This window comes from Schistocerca piceifrons, chromosome 4, assembly GCF_021461385.2.
Source record: "Schistocerca piceifrons isolate TAMUIC-IGC-003096 chromosome 4, iqSchPice1.1, whole genome shotgun sequence".
NCBI classification, from domain to species: Eukaryota; Metazoa; Arthropoda; class Insecta; order Orthoptera; family Acrididae; genus Schistocerca; species Schistocerca piceifrons.
The window spans coordinates 574,458,127-574,474,809 of record NC_060141.1 but is presented as its reverse complement, the minus strand read 5'-3'; the positions used below and the strand labels follow the sequence as shown (position 1 = coordinate 574,474,809).

The 16,683-nt window shown below is 41.5% G+C and overlaps 1 protein-coding gene across 2 annotated transcripts in view; it reads right to left on the bottom strand.

Moving 5' to 3' along the window:
* LOC124794975 (F-box/WD repeat-containing protein 4-like) overlaps window positions 1-16,468 on the bottom strand; it is a 100,567-nt gene extending 84,099 nt beyond the window's left edge. For both annotated transcript variants that reach the window (XM_047258707.1, XM_047258708.1), the window contains exons 1-2: window positions 16,074-16,468; window positions 4,858-4,956 (exon numbers count right to left, since the gene is read on the bottom strand). In XM_047258707.1, the coding sequence (XP_047114663.1) occupies window positions 4,858-4,956; window positions 16,074-16,300 (326 nt within the window). In that variant the 5' untranslated portion in view covers window positions 16,301-16,468. The remainder of the gene's footprint in view (window positions 1-4,857; window positions 4,957-16,073) is intronic.
* Between the last annotated feature and the right edge of the window lie 215 nt (window positions 16,469-16,683).

The following is a 16,683-nucleotide window of genomic DNA, read 5'->3' as shown; positions in this document are numbered from 1 at the left end:
TAACTGGACGGCATCTTGGATGTTCAGGGCTACTTTGTCTGCTAGGTATAAGCATTGTAGAGGGTGAAGAGCACTCAGAGAATCTGAACAAATTTAGCATTCAAAGCACATCTCATCTGCTCCACTACCAGCAAGATCGCACACAATTCTGCGTCGAAGATGGCAAAGCCTCGAGACAGTCGGACCTTGAGGACACAATCAGGGAAAACAAGAGGAACCAACTGAGTCCCCCTGTTTAGACCCACCTATGAAGATAGCTGCACAGTTGTGGTGGTCAGTTAAAATGTCATAAAATAATGTATTAAAAACATATGCATGAGTGCAATCTCTCCTGTACTACACCAAATCTAAAATTACTCTGGGTCTCTGCAGGCCATGGCGGCAGGCTGTTAAAACCCTGGATTTGGGGTTGTATGTGCTCCACACTGAGCGACTCCAGCACACACTGCAGGTGGACCCCAAACAGCATTGTTGCCCATGAATAATTGGAGAAAAGGCCATCCTGAGGTGGAAGAGCAACTGTAGGGCATACAGGTGAAGTCGGAACTGTGAGGATTTTATCTGCCCGACACACAATGAGCAGCTTCTGGCAGATGGTGAGTGGTGGTTCTCCAGCCTCAGCACAGAGACTGGGCACGAAGCTGGTCCTGTAAGCATAAGCGGCCAGCCTAATCCTCTCATGGCAAATAGTATCAACAATTTTCATGTAGTAAGGCCTCACTGGCATGTATACTGTGCATACACAGTCTAACTGTGAATGTAGAAAAGCCCAATAAAACTGGAGCAGACGACCCTATGTGCTCCCAAGACCTGTGTCTAAGGCACTTTACGATATTCATGCCTTCTGCGTTCTGGCTTTCAGGTCTCTCAATTGTGATAACCATGACAATACGGCATCAAAAATATGGCCTAGAAATCTCGCTCAGACTTTGAAATGAAGAATGGTATCCCCCATATGGAAGTCAGGTAAGTTAAAAATACAACGAGAATGATTAAAATGAACACACTTGTCTGCAGAAAACTGAAAACCTGACTTAGCAGTTCACATCTCCACACAATAAGTTGCAACTGATAACTGCTGCAAAACTGGAGGAAGCATAGAAAAAACAAAATCATCCACAAATAAAGCACCTTGTACAGGACTCTTTACTGTAGACGTGATAACTGTTTATGGTTATGGCTAAGAAGGGTAACACTTAAAAAATAAGTGCTCCGAGCGACACCATTCTCCTGCTCAAAACAAGCCGCCAGTGTGTCACCAACGCATGACCTAAAAAATCACTGAGACAGGACAGACTGTATGAAGATAGGGAAGTGGGCATGAAAGGCCAATTGATGGAGTTGCAAGAGAATACTGTGTCTCCAAGTAGTGTTGTACGTCTTACTGATAAAGAATACATCAAAACAGACATGTTTACTTAGGAAAGCTTGCTGAGTAGTCACCTCTAGTAAGGTCAGGTTGTCGACAGTGGACCGAAATCTCTGGAATCCACACAGAGTGGCTAAGAAGTCGCACAGTCGGTGAGGCCCTTTCCTGGTTTGATAAGAGGTATCATTGTCTCTCTCCACAAGCTGAGGAAGTGCCCTGTCTGCGATATCAAATTAAAACATTCATTCAAGGAAGATTTCCTTTTACACTGCTGGCAAATGTCTAAGCAAGAAGTACAGAATTTGGTTGTGAACGGGTGCAGAATTACGAGTTTCAGACAGTGCCAATTCCAGCTCCCACATGGAGAAAGACTAGCTGGAAGACTCAGAATTTTGGGGTCTTAAGTCCAACTTACCCGTATCTGTAGTCTCTCAGTAGTGGGAAAACGCTGGATCATGGCTGTCACTGGCAGTAATCGCTGCAAAATGCTCTGCCACCATTCGAGTGATGTCTCCAGTCATTGTTTGCTGCTGTTTGTAAATGGAACTTATCAGTCCACCAAGGTACAGGTTGCCTCCTAAGATGACCTGAAGACTCCCGATTGATAAATCAGCAGCATAATGGATCACTTGTGTGATGCAGTCCAATTTTCATGGACCCTGTCATGGTGTTCAAATACAGTCAGCTGGCTGAACAGTGTCCAGTTAGCCCTGATGACCATCCATTTCAGTGCCTTCCACTTAACCAATCCTCCATCCTACAGAGGTAAACACAGGTAGCAGATGGTGATCTCACCAACGTGAACAGGGACAGCTTGTAGCTCAATAACCATGGAGAGAGCAGAGGAATGGTGTCTGTTATTGACAAACACAGGTTGTCCTTTCAGTGAATGATATAGCTCCATGTCACACAGGCATTAGTGTTTCTTTGTTTACACAGTGGGGGGGGGGGGGGGGGGCGCGCATGCCTGTGCTAGGAGCTCCAATTTCTCCACGTCTCATGAACCCATAAATGTTCCACTGTCGTATGGGAGCCATTTATCAAGGGGGTAACATTTTCACCCTGTCTTTCATCCCATCTGGAATGTGAGACCATAGTGGGTGGAGGGCCAGTCCTGGGGCAAAATGAGTGCCCTAGGCCAGCATCTAGCTCCCTCAGCTCAAAGACAAATCATGAGAAATGCAAAATCATCAGACTGCTTATGTCTGGTCTCCATCTGTGGCTGGGTCTTTGATTTTTTGCCCTGGGTTGTCTTCAGAAACACAAACGTGGCACTAGTAGTGGCAATGGTGTACGGTGGACCATACTGAACCTTTGGAGGAGCAGGGAGCTCCACAGCATTAGCTAATAAGGCCTTATCTGATATTCTGGGAGGAAATATACACTTCAAAGTAAATGCAGCAGCACAAGTGCACTGCCAAACGCAGGTACCAGGGCTAGTTTTCTGAAATGGAGTTTTTAACAACCAAAGCAAAGCAGGTAGGGAATGTGTGTGTGTGTGTGTGTGTGTGTGTGTGTGTGTGTGTGTGTGTGTGGGAGGGGGGGGGGGGCTGTATGAACCTAAAAATCTTTGTGGTCTCGTATGGGATCTGTCTTGTCATTTTGATCTGCTGTATATTCCATTCTTCAAGAAAGACACATCAGTCCCTACTCCAGACAGGGTGAGCCCTAGAGCAATTCAAACACTTTTGTGGATATCCTTACCACATTTGCCACAAGTGGCTTCTCCCTTAAATCCAAGAGTGGTGTGCCCAAAGTGCTGGCATTTAATATGCTCTGGGAATTTCGTGCTATTAAAAGTGAGGATGAATGAGTTAGATCTGATCAGATTGCCTACCACCCTTTTCATGATATTCTGCACATCTACATGTTTTCTACAAGCCACTCAACTTTCAGGTCTTCTTTGGGATGTCCACCAGATCTCTGCACGAGACAAAACCTTTACTGTAGTTTTTAAGGAGGTATGGAGCTCTGTCTCAATGGAATACTCTGCAAGGCTCTTGGCCTTCTGCAGGTTTGTCGCTTGTTGAGAACTTGAGGTTTCAACCAACAGTGTCCCATTCCACAAGCACTTAGCATATTTTAATGTACCTGCAATCCCCTCTAAACCATTTGAATGTAAAAAGGTGTGACTTTTTCAAAGTTTCCCTCCTTCCTTTTAACTAAAAAAAACGCACTGAGTAGCAGCATGTATTCTATTACAAAGACAATAGAATTCTGAACCATTCCTGAGTCTGGAGGACTGGCCACACGAGCCCTCTTATTTGATTGGGTGTTGGTACCTACCAGCAGCCCACCCATTCCATTGGGGAGAGAGAATTTTGAAGGAATCCATCTCCGTCGCACAACCACCTAGCGAAATTAAAAGTCCAGCTATACAGAGCCCCACATCCTTGAGTAAGTCTTATACAACTAAGGTGTGGCAGGTTTCCCAGTGATTGGCCACTAATGACTGTTTCACCTAAACAGCCTTGCATCTCATCAGCATGCAGCATACCTCAAGATTGAGAAGTTTTGTATAGAGGTTTTTACCATACTCGCATTCGGGTGGTCAAGCCAAGAACTCAATTCCCTGTAACACACAACTACCCATCACTGCACCGCATAGTGTTCACCAGAGCTTACAGTGACAGAGGACTGGCAGTGCATACCAGTCCCCAGCTCAGGAACCCCGGGGTTGCCATGCCTGAACACAGCAAATGAGTGCTGAGCCCCTGAGGACAACATTATTTTTTAAATCCTTGGAATAATCAAGCTTAGCGACCATAAAGGCACAACAAACATGTCCCACTCTTTCATCGAAATTTAGCAGACTTCTTAATCCACCCTTCTTGATGACGGTACATTCAGTTTGTCACAGACATTTCTTTTCTCTTTGTTACATCCACTGAAGAGTTAGCTTTATGAGCTTTTTTGCTACAGAAGTGTTAATATTCTCTGATAATCCATGCAAACTATTGACAGCCTGAAAGCTGCCCGCCTCCACCCCCCCCCCTCCCCCCCGCCTCCACATGCTAGGATCCTCACCTGGATGCACAATAAAATAGGGCAACACAAAGTTTGTGTAGGTAAAGAATCACTCATCCAAAACAACAGAAGTGTAACACATACTCAGATGCCCCACACTTGTGAAGTTTTAGTTACAGTAGACATGTATCTCCGTTATGTATTGCTCATCTTGACACCAGCAATATTTTTACAGGAGTCATAACCTTTCTTAAGACACCGACACGACCAAGAAAGTAATACCTTCATACATACAATGTTGTCATATCACACAATGCTCGTTCCCCAGCAGGACTAACCATTCTCCAGTTCTGAGCATGTTATTTATTCAAGGGTTATGTACCAATATTAAACTAACTGGTAGAAATGTGGGCCTGATAATGACAACTGCGGCATGATTTATGAAAGTTCCATATATAGTATAAAATGCTGAAAACCAGGGTTGGATAAACCCTCAAAGCTGCTGCAACAGCAAAATTTACCTGGTCGTGCTTGCGAAATAACACACTTCCCTGAACCGTCCATTAGTCCAATTTTTGGAAATCTGGCATTTCTCCCACTCACGTAAAGTGCGAAATGATCTGAAATGAAACATCTTGTATAAAATTTTGCACATGTAATAGAAATCTGTAAAATTTTCTGCATAAGTTTACTAAGCAGTTTACTATTCACACGTTGCAACTGTGTGTCATATGATCAATGTTGGTAATGCTTCATAATGTTAAGTTTGAGGCAGCATCCAATGGAAGGATGGTATGGGGTAACAGATGAGTAGCTCTTAACCAGACGACATTTATAGGCACTGACATTTTTGTTACTGATATTTACCATGCTTTTTCTTTTAATAGCCCCAACTCTAGGTAAGATTTATAATTTTATTTCCCATTAACAATCTCCATTGTGTTTGCTCCCCCCTCCCAACCTCTAGCAAAGCTTTACTTACCCACACTTGATGTTGATGGTGACAGTGATAATATTTTTGAGAGCACTCAACACCATGGTTATCAGACCCTTGCTTAATATCAATGTACAAATTTATTGAAACCAAGTCTTTCTTCATAAGTAATCTTTTCGGGACCACAGCATGCCCACCTACCACAGATTTGAAAGACTGCCTGGCTAAAACAACACAGACAACATTTCTTTATCCATATATTAAAATGAATAGTAAAAGATCATGCGCACTCATGCCCTTTCCTCAAACTAATAGAACTATAATATAATTACAATGCAAAACATTAAATACAACTAAAATCAGCTGAAAAATTCACTAAGGCTTTTTTTCTTGGTACATGTTACTAGATGATCATTAATTACCTATGGTTGCCTTACACAGTCATCTCTAGTTTCGTTTGTGCCTTGAAAATGATTGTGTTCATCTATTGGAAATTTTATACACATATAATTTAAAGAATACCACTCACCGATGCTCTACTGATGATCACACAAGCAGATTAAATGATGGAGACTGTGGGGATGACCGGAGCTTATATATATGTTGCACTATAAGGAACCTACCACAAGGTTAAAGGCGATTCCCCAGCCTAAGCACAGATGCTGGGAAAACGGCTTATCCTGAAGATTCCTGTTGCCAATCTAATGCCTTCATGTTGAATGAGGCCTATGGACTTAAGATAGGATGATCTCGCAGAAGAACACAGCCACAACAGAACAACTCCTCTGTAAAATAACGCTATGGAGAATTTATCTGCAACTGAGGCACTTTCAACAGGCTTTGAACCTTTAGAGTTTTTGCCTTGAAATGCTTCCAGTGTGGCAACAAGGTCAGTTTCTCATTGAAGTCCAGGAACTATACTGATTCCTCAAACTATGAATCTTATCCCACAGTTGCAGTTTTGGTTTATTAAAAACACATCATACACAAAACTAAAATTCACTCCTCCCCACACTGCGATAATTTGAAGCCTGTAGATCAGTGAATAGTGGTGGACAGTGATAAATGTCGTCCTAAATACTGCGAAATGGCTATTATGCTCATTTGGTTCTCAGCAACAGTTTGTAAGGCTTGACAACATGAAAGATATTTGCTGCCTCTCTCTGCTACTCTGGACAAGACAGTCTCATCCTCTCCATGTTCCCTACTGCCCTCTTCCTCTGTGCAGTAGCTTCTGATGTGGAAGCACTATAGTTGCAGTTGTTGATCATCATCTCAAGACTAGAAGACAAGCAAAAGACTGAAAAAAAATCACCCAGGAAATAGGGCTCCTGACTGTGGACACAATACTGATAATGACAATCTCCCCTTCGGGACATTATTTCCTGGGTATGTCAGTCTGAGAAAACATTGCCAACTCCAAACTTAAAATAATGTCACGAAAGGAAATACTGCAATATAACTAGAGGATGTGACGTTTGCCTGCCTTATTTCTTCGTTGATAGCCCTGAGTATCGACGTACTGCATTGTTATACTGGTTGAAAAATGGGGAGTGGAAGTTCAACACTGACAACTGTATATGATGTATCCGACTGTTGCACAATTGCGTTTCACAATTATTTACTTTCACCGTTCACAACCCCCCAATATTACACAATTATATGGTCAGTTCACTATTGGTAAATGTTGATAAGCCTCATTAATAGGTTACAGGCAAACATCAGCGTATTGCTACAATAATTTGCTGTTGAACATCTACTAGCAGCAAAAACCTAATTACACAGTTTACAGTTCTTGCAGAATAATACGGTATGTGTGGCACTATTTCTCAAATAATTGGAACAGACATTGTCATTACTAGATCTAACACACGGCCTATCTGTGTTACACTTATTCCACTGTTAAGTTGATGCATTGTTGTTACTTTATCAGATACATAATTCCTGTCTGAAAATCAGCGGTGGGCCGACTGTCTCGGGACCAAACCTCAGCCCTTTATATGTATCCTCACAATAATAGGCACTGAAACTATACATTGCTCAATATTTAAGTTACAGAAATTACAATTAGAACATAATTCATTCAATTAACTGAATACACTGAAAAATTCCTCTTTTTAAACAGTTACTTCTACCACAAATGTTAGGCCGAATTATTTGTTTAAATAATGAAATTAACAGATATAGCTACACAAACAATTCTTTTGACAAACCTGGTAATTATTTTGGAATTAATTAAGTGCTGGCTTTGCTAATATGTTTTCGAAGAGAGCCAAATAAATACTTTACGACAGTAGTTCGCCTTCCAAATTTTTTTAATTAGTACAGAATTCATATTTGTTTATAAGTCAACAATAGAATCTAAGTCACAAAACAGTTACTGATTTCACCCTATAACAAAAGTATTAGTTAGGAATGGTCAAAATAAATTAATAAATTAATTACTTACACAAAACTAAGCACAAAATTAGACTTGGTGCTATATTCCTTAAGAGTAAGGACCAACCTTTCTCTTTTATGGAAATGTCGATCATACTCAAGCATGTTAATGGTAATTACGCAAAAATGAAAATAGGCCTAAAATGAATTTAAGGAGGCAGATGACAAAACAAGAGAGGAAGTAAAGAGATCTCAGGTTCCTTCATCACAAGGGCAATCCCAGAAGTCCCATTTATAAACTTGTCAGATGATATTGTATCTCCCTGTAATCATAGGCCTACCCAGTAACAAAAACTTTTCCTACCTCATGGTGCTTACACAATAAAAGCCTCTCCTATCACTCTCCAATAGCATTAGCTGGTCATGTGTAGAGTGGGATTGAAGGGACCAGACTACAAGGGCCATCGGTCCATGTGTAGAGTGATACCTAAGGTAACCATCCTGAAGGTGACGGAAGTTTTCTGGTCACTAGAGACCATACTAAGTGGCTGTGTTCCCTACACAACTGGCAAGTGCTACACTGAGGAAGCTGATTGGTTCCGTGGTGATCTGTCCCATGCTTCCGGAGTGGGATTATGGTTGCTTCCCTACAAGAATCTAAGTATTATCCTTCAAGGCAGATTCAGTCAAGAAACATGATTAAGTAATTCTGTGACCCAATATTCAAATGTTGCAGCATGCTGCTGTCTTGAAAGCCTCAGATAACACATGCTCTAACTCCTAAGTACAAAAGGGGCTCTTGTACTCTTCAGCATTAGTTGTGCTCAAGTCTAAATGTATCTTCTCCAGTGATTCCATTAGCAATGGGAAATTCGGGTTTTGACTGGCATTAGAAGTAATTTGTTATACGTATTTTGTCATTATCTGCGCAACACCTTTTGGGGTAGTAATCGCACCGCCACAGTGGTCACTGCAGTGAACCTTCCTCTTTGATCCTTCTCATCAAATCTCATGTGTCTGCTGATGGTATCAAACAGTCTAAAAAATGCTATAATTCTTGCTGCTTTTTGCTCACTGATAAATCACATCCTTGCTCCACAACAGCAATGGCCGTCTGCCAGCTTTAACAGATGACTCCAGAAACAGACGCACTATTAGTCCTGTGGATGGCAGTAGTGATATTTCCTGGAGACCGGATTGGCGTTTGTACGTTGCTTAACATCCATTTGATGGCATGTTCTGATGTAACTGGCTGGTGGATTCAAATGGGAAAATGGTTGCTGGAGTACAAGTTCTCTGTCACTTCTCAAAGGACAGTTATCAGTTGTAGAAGAGGAATTTATTGGTCAATACTATGGATGATCCAACTGCAGCATTGATGTTATCATTTTCCCTATATTGTGCAGCCAGACAACATTCAACAGAAAGTACCTCCCCCCATGTATACCACTGGGACAAGTGTGTATGTTGAGCTCCAGTACAAATGTCGTGCATTGAAATATCCCAAGAGAAGAAATTAAGGGCATACAAAAAGCACCCAGTTATTCTTAATAGTGTGTAAGACTGAACAGTCAAAGCTTGAAGATGATTAGTAGGGGTAACAGGTATTTCATGGTGTATATTGCAGACAAATGCTGCCACTCCACTCTTGCTCCTCTAAGCGCAATCACCATCTTAAATTTATTTATTCACCTGCCTTTTCCCCGTAGCTTTACTTGCATCATATGCATTCAACACTATGGGCAAATCTCTCCCAATCCCCACCTGTGTGTCCACCTCTTCTTCCCCCCCCCCCCCCCCCCGCCTCTAAATGCACCGCATCTCCTTGTTGTCTGCCCGTTTCCTCCTCCACCCTTTCCTGTCCATGTAATCCTCCTCCTTTCTCAATATCCATCTCCTCTCTTACTCTCTCCCCTCTCTGCTCACTCGTGTCCATCCACATATATCCCCCCTCCGCTCCAAGGCACACTAAACAACCTGCACAACATGCATCATGTTGTTGTTGTTGTTGTCGTTGTTGTCTTCAGTCCTGAGACTGGTTTGATGCAGCTCTCCATGCTACTCTATCCTGTGCAAGCTGCTTCATCTACCAGTACCTACTGCAGCCTACATTCTTCTGAATCTGCTTAGTGTACTCATCTCTTGGTCTCCCTCTACGATTTTTACCCTCCAGTACTAAATTGGTGATCCCTTGATGCCTCAGAACATGTCCTACCAACCAATCCCTTCTTCTAGTCAAGTTGTGCCACAAACTCCTCTCCTCCCCAATTCTATTCAATACTTCCTCATTAGTTATGTGATCTACCCATCTAATCTTCAGCATTCTTCTGTAGCACCACATTTCAAAAGCTTCTATTCTCTTCTTGTCTAAAATATTTATTTTCCACGTTTCACTTCCATACATGGCTACATTCCATACAAATACTTTCAGAAAGGACTTTCTAACACTTAAATCAATACTCGATGTTAAATTTCTCTTCTTCAGAAACACTTTCCTTGCCATTGCCATATATCCTCTCTTTCGACCATCATCAGTTATTTTGCTCCCCAAATAGCAAAACTCCTTTACTACTTTAAGTGTCTCATTTCTTAATCTAATTCCCTCAGCATCAGTCGACTTAATTCGCCTACATTCCATTATCCTCGTTTTGCTTTTGATGATGTTAATCTTATATCCTCCTTTCAAGACACTGTCCATTCCGTTCAACTGCTCTTCCAAGTCCTTTGCTGTCTCTGACAGAATTGCAATGTCATCGGCAAACCTAAAAGTTTTTATTTGTTCTCCCCCCCGTCTCACTCCCTTCCCAACCACTGCTTCCCTTTCATGCCCCTCGACTCTTATAACTGCCATCTGGTTTCTGTACAAATTGTAAATAGCCTTTCGCTCCCTGTATTATACCCCGGCCACCTTCAGAATTTGAAAGAGAATATTCCAGTCAACATTGTCAAAAGCTTTCTCTAAGTCTACAAATGCTAGAAACGTAGGTTTGCCTTTCCTTAATCTTTCTTCTAAGATCAATCGTAGGGTCAGTATTGCCTTACGTGTTCCAACATTTCTACGGAATCCAAACTGATCTTCCCCGAGGTCGGCTTCTACCAGTTTTTTTCCATTCGTCTGTAAAGAATTCGTGTTAGTATTTTGCAGCTGTGGCTTATTAAACTGATAGTTCGGTAATTTTCACATCTGTCAACACCTGCTTTCTTTGGGATTCGAATTATTATATTCTTCTTGAAGCCCGAGGGAATTTCGCCTGTCTCATACATCTTGCTCACCAGATGGTAGAGTTTTGCCAGGACTGGCTCTGCCAAGGCCGTCAGTAGTTCTAATGGAATGTTGTCTACTCCCTGGGCCTTGTTTCGACTTAGGTCTTTCAGTGCTCTGTCAAACTCTTCACGCAGTATCGTATCTCCCATTTCATCTTCATCTACACCCTCTTCCATTTCCATAATATTGTCCTCAAGAACATCGCCCCTGTATAGACCCTCTATATACTCCTTCCACCTTTCTGCTTTCCCTTCTTTGCTTAGAACTGGGTTTCCATCTGAGCTCTTGATATTCATGCAAGTGGTTCTCTTTTCTCCAAAGGTCTCTTTAATTTTCCTGTAGGCAGTATCCATCTTACCCCTCGCGAGATAAGCCTCTACATCCTTACATTTGTCCTCTAGCCATCTTTGCTTAGCCATTTTGCACTTCCTGTCGATCTCGTTTTTGAGATGTTTGTATTCCTTTTTGCCTTCTTCACTTACTGCATTTTTGTATTTTCTCCTTTCATCAATTAAATTCAGTATCTCTTCTGTTACCCAAGGATTTCTACTAGCCCTCGTCTTTTTACCTACTTGATCCTCTGCTGCCTCCACTATTTCATTCCTCAAAGCTATCCATTCTTCTTCTACCGTATTTCTTTCCCCCGTTCCTGTCAATTGTTCCCTTATGCTCTCCCTGAAACTCTGTACAACCTCTGGTTCTTTCAGTTTATCCAGGTCCCATCTCCTCAAATTCCCACCTTTTTGCAGTTTCTTCAGTTTTAATCTACAGTTCATAACCAATAGATTGTGGTCACAGTCCACATCTGCCCCTGGAAATGTCTTACAATTTAAAACCTGGTTCCTAAATCTCTGTCTTACCATTATATAATCTATCTGAAACCTTTTAGTATCTCCAGGTTTATTCCATGTATACAACCTTCTTTCATGATTCTTTAACCAAGTGTTAGTTAGCTATGATTAAGTTGTGCTCTGTGCAAAATTCTACCAGGCGGCTTCCTCTTTCATTTCTTAGCCCCAATCCATATTCACCTACTACATTTACTTCTCTTCCTTTTCATACTCTTGAATTCCAGTCACCCATGACTATTAAATTTTTGTCTCCCTTCACTACCTGAATAATTTCTTATCTCATCATACATTTCACGAATTTCTTCATCATCTGCAGAGCTAGTTGGCATATAAAATTGTACTACTGTAGTAGGCATGGGCTTCGTGTCTATCTTGGCCACAATAAGGCGTTCACTATGCTGTTTGTAATAGCTTACCTGCACTCCTATTTTTTTTATTCATTATTAAACCTACTTCTGCATTACCCCTGTTTGATTTTGTATTTATAACCCTGTAGTCACCTCACCAAAAGTCTTGTTCCTCCTGCCATCAAACTTCACTAATTTCCACTATATCTAACTTTAACCTATCCATTTCCCTTTTTAAATTTTCTAACCTACCTGCCCGATTAAGGGATCTGACATTCCACGCTCTGATCCGTAGAATGCCAGTTTACTTTCTCTGATAACCACGTCCTCCAGAGTAGTCCCCGCCTGGAGATCCAAATGGGGGACTATTTTACCTCCGGGATATTTTACCTAAGAGGACGCCATCATCATTTAAGCGTACAGTAAAGCTGCATGCCCTTGGGAAAAATTATGGCTGTAGTTTCCCCTTGCTTTCAGCCATTCGCAGTACCAGCACAGCAAGGCCGTTTTTGTTAGTGTTACAAGGCCAGACCAATCAACCATCTAGACTGTTGCCCCTGCAACTACTAAAAAAGCTGCTGCCCCTCTTCAGGAACCACATGTTTGTCTGGCCTCTCAACAGATACCTCTCCATTGTGGTTGCACCTACGGTATGGCTATCTGTGTCGTTGAGGCACGCAAGCCTCCCCACCAACGGCATGGTCCATGGTTTATGGGGGGGGGGGGGGGGGATGCATCATGTAGGGCAGCCTAATGTAAGGGGGTAGAACAACACTTTATTGCCTGTATCTTTGCTGCTGTGAAACCTAGGACCTTCTAATCCCCACAGTGCTTATTTGAAAATAGCGAGCATTATGTATACAAAACTTAATTGAATTTAATCCAGTGGCTTAGGAGGAAATGCTGGACACACACACACACACACACACACACACACACACACACACTTTGCCTGAAATAATTAATGAAAACCAAGAAAAACCTAAATCTGGATGGGCAGATAGCACAAACTCTATCCTCTCAAATATGGGATCAGTGTCTTAATAACTGCAATGCCTCATTTATCAAGGGCACCCACTAATGACTCCAGAAGCATGAACTTGCTGTTATGCTGTTGAACTGATACTAGTCTATTCAGAAAATTGTTCCGAAAACAGCCATCAGGCCCATAAACATGCCACTATTTCCCAGCCATGTCTTTCTGTCCTCCCCTCAGCCCACCCGCAAAGGAACAACGGCCTGTGGCAAGTTTTACTTCTTTTACAAATGTTCTTAAACAGTTCACAATCCACTGTAGTGCAAGAGCCATTAATCAAAAGGCCTTTATTTTTAATCCCAAATCTCTTTTCTGGAGACATTTGTTGCACAGTGAATGAAGAATTACTGTTTGTCCATGATAAGTTTGTGAGTTCAAACACTGGCTGTCAGGAACAGCAGGAGATGAGCCTTGCCCCAACATTAGGACTACAGAGGGAAGAGGAGCGAGAGGGAAGGCAATGTCAGCTACTTGCCACAACAATAGCACCATTATCCTTAACAATGTGTACAGTAATACTTCATGTCAAAAGGCGGCCAAACAATGGTAGCACTCTGACATAAACGAATATCTTTCAAGTAGTACTGATTTCTCTGCTTCTGGCAGCACCAGTAAAATCTTCAAATTAGTGTGGACAAGCAGTAGTGCTGTAGTTGGGCCATGAGGCAAAGCCAAGGCACATTGGAAACCATTTAACAATTAAGAGTGACTGGCATGAGGGTGGTGGTTGTGATGTCTCTCAAGTGAAGAAAAGGTGGTTTGAGATTTAACTTCCCATCAATGACACAGTCATTAGTGGTGGAGCACAATCTCAGATTCGAGGACACTTCCTGTTGCATCCTTTTCAAAGTAACCATCCCAGGATCTGCCTTCAAAGATTTAGGACAGCCACGAAAAACCTAAGTATGGATGGGGATTTGAACTACCATCCTTCCAAATGCAATTCCAGGGTGCTATCTCAATTGGTGCACTTCACTCAGTCAGTTGGCTCAGTTGCAATGCCTTCAAACAACAAAGTACTGCTAAGAGAAACCCAGCGATAAGCAAAATGTAATTGGAAGGAAGATGGAGAAAACCAGTATGAACATTCCAATCCATCCTGATAAGACAAAAATAATGCAGTACCCACTTGCAAGCCTTACAACACTGAGTTGTGGGGAAACCTACTAGAAAATTTAGTTCCACTCTCTGACAAGACGACACTTTTCTTCTCTGGCAATGATGTTTTATTTAAGACTGTCAATAACTTGTGGTTTTATACCAAGAAATTTTATGTACTGTTCTAAATATTTATCACAACACTACACCACACCACTCAGAGCAAATGTGGGATACAACACACACACCTCTCTCCACAATGCTGTGTGGCTTGTGGCATGCTGACAAATAGAAGAATATCACGTAATCCAATTTTTCATGTGATGTTCCTTTATAATGACCAAATGGACTACATAAGCTTCAATCAAGTATGCCGGATCCCCCCCCCCCCCCCCCCCGATATCTTGCTTGTGGTGCCAGAGTACACTATGTCTACATTATAAGAAAACACCATAAAGTACACTGATAAAAGTGTGTTAGATAACAGACAATTCTCTGATAAGTACTTAGGTGCAAATTACAAACATATATCATATAGTAATGAACTAATAAAAAGTGCAAGTTTGGGAGCAGGCGACGGGTGTGTGTGTGTGTGTGTGTGTGTGTGTGTGCGCGCGCGCGCGCGCAAGAATGCACATGTGACATACTTCTGAAAATAAAAAAATCTCATACATGGAGAGCATGTCTTACAAGACTCTGACTTTTTGTCCCACAAGGCAGAATCCCCCAATGGAATTGGTGGGGAAGGCTGCAAAAAATAAAAATTGCTGAACAAACAGGGAAACCAGCAGTTCCAGCCAAGGTTTGCAGAACTGTCATTTTGTTGCAAGGCAACCCTTATAATTGTCTTCATCAGAAGCCATTCCACACAAATAACCAAGTAGGCAAAAAGCAACATGGCCACCTAGGCGAAATGCAACAATCAACAGTAATCAAACAATGAACCTACAACCTTTGTCCTGTCCTAATCATAAAGGGATAAAATAAAACGAACTGACATTAAGATGGTGGCATCACAGTATTCCACAAAAGACAAGTACTAGTCCAGCCGCTGGTCTGTAAAGTGCATGATCAAGACGGAAAACCAGCTACTTGCTGCCATCAATCAAGACTGACATTACAACCACGGATGGCAAATTGAATGCTGTGATGTACCAAAAATAGCCCCTAACAACATTTTAATTTCATTAAAAGTAACATCTGCCCTGCTATGTGGGGGTAAAACTGTTGTGTTTCACGCATAAGCAATAATACCTGCTTGCTGATTTCGGAAAGAGATTTCTGAAAACTTATCCATTTACAGAGTCAATGATTGCATTTCACTATTTAAAGAGATTGTACGAAAAACACACACACACACACACACACACACACACACACACGCACACACACACACACACACATAAGCAATAATACCTGCTTGCTGATTTCGGAAAGAGATTTCTGAAAACTTATCCATTTACAGAGTCAATGATTGCATTTCACTATTTAAAGAGATTGTACGAAAAAAAGGCCAACAGCAGAGAAGACCATTCTGAATCGTGAATCTTAATATTTATAAATTACGTTATCAGCTTGTGGGGCATTAAAGATATCACAGCTGATGAAAGATAGTAAACCCACACGCTCGGCAGACCTTGAAATACGAGAAAATGAAAATCAGCTGAGTAGCAGCAACATTAGCTCGTGCTCTTGCACAATTTTTCTCTCACCCTCTGCTAATTTTCTATGATAATGGAATGTACAGGTCTTGGCTATAGAGCACACCAAGTGAAAACTAGTACTGAAAATTTTCTACATGGATAACACTGTATCCGTACTTCTTACCTTTTACATATTTCATCATTTAGTTGATTGGTTGCGATTAACTTCCTACTTAATGTTTCCCATATACCAGTAACAATGTCATTGAATCGTTTACAGCACTGACTTAATCGGCCTAATGTTGCTCTGTCACAATACTGAAACAATATGTACAACACATCAGATGGAAGGTTATCCAGTCGCAGACGACTTTCGTCTTCGCTTTCTTGAAGCACGCTCTGCCCATTCATGCCTTCTGGGACTTCCGTAAGAGAGAGCAATATATGCACTAAAGAAATAATATTCCTGGACCCGTGCTGACATTTTATTTTCGATTACATTCCTTTCATTCTACATTTGAAAATAACACCGCTGCTATCCATTTACACCAAACATCGTCAGCGGCAAAGAAACGTATTTAGTTTCTGCGCAGTCAGTTGCTCCCAGAAAAAAAATTCATTTTGTATATGTTGGGTTATTACTGTAAAATCAGAAGTAGTAATTCTTCGTTGACCTTGAAAGCACAAAAGTAAAGCAGTCTGCATTAAGCTTCGTAGCTTTCTTTCGACATCACTGCATTTTGGTAAGGAACGCCGAACTCCATTGCGAAGTCCTATCCGATGAAAGTTCACCA